At 37.4% G+C, this 6,915-nt stretch overlaps 1 protein-coding gene across 1 annotated transcript; it reads left to right on the top strand.

Annotated features, from left to right (window-relative positions):
• Window positions 1-792: 792 nt before the first annotated feature.
• LOC101313430 (metallothiol transferase FosB-like) lies at window positions 793-2,045 on the top strand. The gene is made up of 3 exons (XM_004302922.1): window positions 793-1,054; window positions 1,170-1,275; window positions 1,643-2,045. Exons 1-3 carry the CDS (start codon window positions 900-902, stop codon window positions 1,892-1,894), a joined length of 513 nt encoding a protein of 170 aa, XP_004302970.1. The 5' UTR covers window positions 793-899; the 3' UTR covers window positions 1,895-2,045.
• Window positions 2,046-6,915: the final 4,870 nt, after the last annotated feature.

Raw genomic sequence — 6,915 nt, 5'->3', positions numbered from 1 at the left:
AATTGAATAATTCATCACTCATATTATTTAGTCATATCCACCGACCACATAGAACAGTAAGAAAGTGAAAAGCAACACACCAGTGGCAGACCAATCGACCCAGAAACATCATTTTGGTAATGTTCGATCTACTTCTAGCTGTTCCACTATTCATTTCCAAAGTGAAGCGACGAAGGCTCTAGAAACTTACTACTTTTCCAGTTGAAAGGAGGACGTCTCCTTAATACGTGTAGCATCCGCCTTTACCACAATGGAAAGCTAATTGATAAACCAGGTAAATTAACCAATTAATATTTCCACAATTGGTTTTTTTTTTTTTTTTTGAGAATGAATATTTCCACTATGCTTATGGAGCAGTAAACCTAGAAAACGACTCGCGCGCAGCCTACTTTGGAGACTTCAATTCATGCGATTAGTTTCCAACTATCATGCTTCAAAGACAAGCTTGATTAATTCATGTAAATCGTCTAAATGTTTCGATATTGTATATACTAACCGGAATCACAATCGCATAGTAGATAACTTTTAAATAAGACTTTTTCTACAACCACGTGACACGCATGTCCTGCATAAGAATCACCCTCGTATAGTAGTTTCGGATCACTTAATAATTACTGATGAATTTCTATTTAACTGTCAGTGATCCAAGTCATCAGCTATACCTGGAATCTACGTGTAAGAGTAATCCAATATGACACGTTGCATGCAAATGGACATGTGGCAGCCATGAAGGTCTTAGTCCCTCTATATAGAGAGGCTCCCCTTGCGTTCTGATTCTTCAACCAGACGGTTTAATTTCTTCTGCTTCTCTCTACATTTCCTCGCCCGGCCCCCTCTGAATCTATTGCTTGTCTGCCTACCCCTCTCCCTCTCCCTTTCAGTCTCGCTCTTTGATCATAATGAAGGAGACCCTGGGAAACCCTCTTCATCTAAAATCTCTGAACCACATCTCACTTATCTGCAGATCAGTTGAAGAGTCCATTGCTTTTTACCAAAATGTTCTTGGGTTTGTCCCAATAAGAAGGCCTGGATCTTTTGATTTTGATGGGGCATGGTAATAGAATTTTCTAAAAAACCTTTGAACTCTCAGAACTACTTCGAATGTAAATATAGATTGATGGGGATTTTCTTTTCTTTGTTACTTTGTTTGAATCCTTTTTGTCTTCTAGGTTATTCGGGTATGGAATCGGAATCCATCTTTTGCAGTCTGAGGAGCCGGAAAAGATGCCCAAGAAAACTGAGATTAATCCCAAAGATAATCACATTTCTTTTCAGGTAGGTATGATCATTAATTTAGTTGGTAAATATGTCATATCTGGTCGTTCTCCTTGGACTGAACTTTTGTAATTTGTTAGATGCTTAATTTAGATATCTTTGAGTGGAGATTGAGATCTAAGTAGCACTCAGTTTATAATGTAGATCTCTTTTCGATCTCCTGAATATAATCGATCAGTACCAAAAGGCAAAGACAGATAAGGACAATAAGGCTCACTACTCTATCACGTAATGTTCGTAGTTTTAACACGTAACGCTATCAAATTACCAAAATGGCATGAGAAATCTGAATTGGTTTACTATCATTTCATCTATATATGAAGGTTGCTGATGATTTTTCTTTGTTTTCATGTGACATGGCCTGCAGTGTGAGAGCATGGGAGCCGTGGAGAAGAAGCTGAAGGAGATGGAGCTGAAATATAAACGTTCGATGGTGGAGGAAGGCGGTATCCACGTCGATCAGTTGTTCTTCCATGACCCGGACGGCTTCATGATCGAAATATGCGACTGTGACAACCTCCCGGTGATTCCTCTTGCCGGCGAGATGGCTCGGTCATGTTCTCTTGTAAACCTGCCGATGTTGCAGCATCAACAGCAGATACGAGTCACCCAACAGTAGTCGGATTCTTAGTGCCTATACAAGCTATAGCAGCACGTTGCTGCTAGTACTACTCCGTCTCCGGCCAGGCTCCACTTGTTTTGTGTGAAATCTATAATATCTGTGTTTTAAGTATGAGTTTTTGTAATAAAATTTAGCTCCATTCGAGTGCGCAAACATTAGAGGAATCACATTTTCTGGGGTTAATTACTCGCATGATATGGCAAATCGTCGCCAATTGATGTTTAATTAACAGAAAGCGAAATGCGGTTTCTTTTAGTTTATATATATTGTGGCTTTAAAGTAGTGTGTGGAATCTTTTGAGCTGGCTTGCATTGTGGGATGTTGAAATCATTGTTTTTTTCTTTCCTGGATATGTAGTTTGTTTTGCTCTTTTATCCTTTTGTTTGAGTTGCTACAGATGGAGATGGAGATGTCATCGTTTGTTTTGAAGTGCATGGTTGATTATATTTAACGATCTTTAGGTTGAGACAAATGGTGCTCGATCAATGATATAGTAATATACAATTGGCTTAAGATTTGTAATGTAGTATGCTCATCATGAATCTCATAATTCAAATTAATTAAGTTGTGATAAAGTATTCTGCGGTTCACAGTTAGCGTGTGATAAAGTATTTTACGGATCGGATGCAAAACTAATTGGTAATAGATGAAGTAGCTCGAATTCTGTAAGGTCTTATATTTTTGATGTGGGATAAATATCTAATAGGTTCAATTTTTAATATAAACTAGGCAACATTGTACCTAATGACCTACTAATTAAACGTACTTATTCCACTGATATATCATTTTCATAGAATATATATACAAATGAAGAAAACTCACACCACTCACCGCATTCCTGAATATTCTTTAAACAGATATACGTACCTATCTTATCTCTTCCTGACTGTAATTAATCAACCTAGCTTTTATATTCTTGTAAATAAGCTAGAAATTAACACCAGTCGCATCATGCAAAGGAGATCATATTGCATTTTAACTTCTTGTAAAAGGGAGTTGTATACTTGTATCACACTGGTGCAGAAGCAATCTGAGTTGGGTTTCTATCTCCATCACGTCACCCACTTTTAATAGACTAGGCCATGAGATCAGAATCATTCTCAACAAGTCCATATGAAGTAATCGATCTGTTTCTTTTTTTTCATCGGGTCCGGGTAGAGAGCAAAGGTCTTGAGCGACCGAGCTCGGCATGCAGCCAATTCACTGATTCCGTGATTTGATTTTCCTTCTGACAATAAGAGTCAATAACTGAATAATATTCAACGTACAAGAGTGAAACTGTGTAACCATTGGTATCCTCCACATCAGAATTGAACTAGGGCTACGACTTTGAGGATATTTTGTTGAGGTTTCTGTTTAAAAGTCCAAATCTTATCCCAACAGGTTTCACTTCATTGGACTGATTGGAGTCTTGTTCTAGCTTCTAAGTTGAGACATCAATTTGCTCAAGTGCTTGACGGAGTTGTTTTGCTCGTTCTGTGTGTGACGACGCATAAAATTTTAGAGATGAGTGAATCTCACCATTTGTTGGTTGTGTACATTATTCAATTTATTGTTTTATTAGAATTGATCGTTAGCTTTTGAGTTATTTCTTAAAAATAAACATTTTAAAAAAAATATATGAACTTGATTAATTGTTTGACAATGCTTAATTGATACTAGCTTTCTTGCCCGCGATTCATGTTCTTGTTTTAGTTATCACAATGCTAGCTTCACATGTCGTAATGAGTCCGGCTGAACATTATCAATGTTGCTTACTCTCCAAGGATGCCAAACTCATCGCCTTATCTTTGTTCATCTCTACTAACCACTAAGAATTTGCTGCACCTGGTAAGAAATCATGACTCCAAGCCTCCAGCAAGTACAGAGTAGTCACTAGATCGAGGGAGCGATTATCGCTGAATCTAGCTACTGTGACATTTGGTTGCTTATATACATGTTAAGAACTTGGCCGGCAAGTGTGAATGATATTTGGTTGAACGATGAGCATCATGCATAACTTCTGGAAAACTGGCATGGGCTTGTTTATAAAGATTCTTCTATATGAGCATCATGTCTTCTAGCTTCCATCCGTTAAAATTTTATTGAGCGTTTTACTTTTTATGGGTCTACCTAGTTTGTTAATGGTTGTAGATTTTATTCAGCTAGGTATTCAGATAAAGCTATACAAGAGAATAGAAAATCGATCGCGTAGTTAAGTTTCATTACAACAAGTTATGCATATCCTTACATGTGAATCCCTTTAACCTGCGATCAACATTGTAACATATTATCTCCAGATTGAGCCAACTACAGAAGCAAGAGAGATCGATGCAGCCAAAAACAAATAAATAGTGTTATATATATAATCAATTATATATTACGTACAGAATTTTATGATAGTAGTTCAAGTAGATCATGAATAGGCATCAAGGAAGTTTTAGGATATGCTATATATGATCTGTTAGAGCCCCCTTGCTAGCATCTGCTCGTAATTCTCGATCGACTCCAGCCTTTGGATCATCAGCTGCTTCCTGAACTTCTTGATGAACGCATCGGCGCTTGCATTAATGTCTTCGGTTGTCTTCCTCTCTAGCTTCTTCGGTGCTGCGGCTGCTGCCTCTTTGGTTTGATCCAGAGCATGAGACCTTGCAGCAGGTCCTTTCTCGAGTACCCTAAAGCTTTGCTTCTCAGGCTCTTCGAGAATGGGAGAGCAGTGAGAATGAGGAGGCATGGAACTCTTCTTCATTGTTGTATCTTCAATTATTTTTTTTCTGAAATGAACAATAGATCAATGGTGCCTTTCTGAGCTCCTTTGCTTCCATATTTATATGGGAAAAAGTTGTATAGGTTATAATATTCATTTTCTTATTTTCTTTTTAAGCAAGCTAGCTGCTAATTATATAAGATAAGGACATCTGAGGTATAGAGTTACCTTGAATAAAAGGATAGGGAGAAAAAAAAAAAGCAAGATACTGATTTTACTAGATAAAGAGTGCAGATGCTTGAGGGACTTGTCAAATGCTTTTTCTCCAAAGATTTTCTAACCTCTTATTTTAAGTTTGAGTTGCAAGAATAGACCGGACTAATGGAACCCTAGCCTAGTTAATCCGATTCATCTTAATTTTAAATTCTATCCGCTTGATGATCAAAACCCTTCGGAGAATATTTCATATCAATTACATGAATTTCGAGTATCTGTTTTAATCCGTTAAATTAGTTAATTAATTTCCAGTTTTACTTAAGAACAGCATTCCTTTTATTAGTTAGGCAAATGGTAGATCAATTGAGGAATATCATACCTAGCTAATCACATGGAATAAAACTAGTTTATCTGTCATGGAATTAATTATAATACAAGTGATATTCGCTTAGCATAGATTCCAATATATTATGGCCAATGACAAATCGATCATCCTCCAATAAATCCATCAGTTTTTTTTTCTTTTTTTCTCAAAATAGTAGCATGTAGTTTGTTAACCCACAAAGCATGTGAATTAAGTAGATCGAGCTTTCCAATACTTCGTGCGGCTTAAGTGAAGGAGCTTAAGGCCGAAAGGTCCCTTGTTAGGCGCCATAGTTGTTGAATCAAGGCATTATGTCGAGCTAGCTAGATACCTTGAAATGCAAATTACGTGTTTAATTATATCTCTATGTTTGTATTATTGGATCAATCAAGAAGAAGAACCTTCCAGCAGCTAGCTGACTCGAAAATAAAGAATAGTATGGGTTATTGGGGCATCTTGACCTAACTCGATCTCTAATATTAGCTGCCTTGCTACGATACACTGCATATGCACACGTTCTATGCCAAATTTTGTATTGAATTTTAAGCAGTAGAAGGCACAGACATGTTTTTTGTAATTAACAAGGTATGGCAGGGGGTGTCGACCATATGGGTGCCCAAAACTTGAGGGATGGCCAAGAGTTCGATTGGATCGGGTTGAAGAGACATGAATTCGGCATTCGTCCCCTTTTGCCCTTTAACTTTGTCTTCTTTTATGTTTTGGTCAAGAATTTCTTACAGAATAGGAAACGTGCAGAAGCTAGGTAGTTAGAGCCTAAAACTTGATCGAGAATATAACTGAAAGTAGGCAAAGTGAATATATGATATGGATTAGGCCGTATTAGGGGATTATTTTGAGGGGGATAAAGCTTATTTGAAAAGTTCGATTCGATTCTCTGAGCAAGTTTCGATTCTCTATTACACCATGATGAGGGCGGTAACAAAGATAGCTGCTAAATCAGTTGCCTGCTATAACTAAAATGATCGAAACGCCTGCATATATGCATGGCTCAAACCCTAAAGGAAACAAAGGCTGAAGTGTTCATTAAGGACTTATTCATCAATTTGATAGTTAATTATTATCAATGAGGACTTAGTGACTTACTCACTGGTTTGATGGTGAATAAATACACAGAAGGTGAGCTTAAGCATTTTTTTTTTTAGGTGAGCTTACGCACTTACTACTCATGTACATGAGAGTTATCAATAATGTTATTGTGTACAGTAGTAACGGCACAGGCTCTCTTTTCAGTTCAACCCATCTCCGGATCCCATGAAGATGATGACAAACCGATTCCTTGTGTTCCAACCAACACTGCGGGATCCTAAGATCATCTACCAGATTGTCAAATTCTCTGTTCATGACTAAGGCATCCGAAAGCCATCCACAAGGTGGAGCTAGGTTGTTTGAGTCGCAGATGAATAGGTTCTTAGGGTTGACTGGATATGCATGCGTGAGCTAGAGATCGGTAGTGAAGAAAAACCCCATATCTATGAAGCAGGTCTGTTCTTCACCCTGTTAATATTAATATGACACATATATATACCAGTTTTTTATGTTTTCGTCATAACTAGCATGCCAACATATTTGCAATTGTAGCTTGTTTAGTTGTGATTTTAGCAGAGAACTAAGCTCTATACCTTTACAGCTTTTGCACATGGCCGATACCGTTTCCATATGCAAATCTGCATGTCTTGACTTGTTTGTGTTAAACTCATCTTAAGTATGTTCCTTACTTTAACAAAATGTAAG

Source organism: Fragaria vesca, linkage group LG6 (genome assembly GCF_000184155.1).
Source record: "Fragaria vesca subsp. vesca linkage group LG6, FraVesHawaii_1.0, whole genome shotgun sequence".
In the NCBI taxonomy this organism is placed as follows: domain Eukaryota; kingdom Viridiplantae; phylum Streptophyta; class Magnoliopsida; order Rosales; family Rosaceae; genus Fragaria; species Fragaria vesca.
This window is presented reverse-complemented; position numbering and strand designations above follow the sequence as displayed.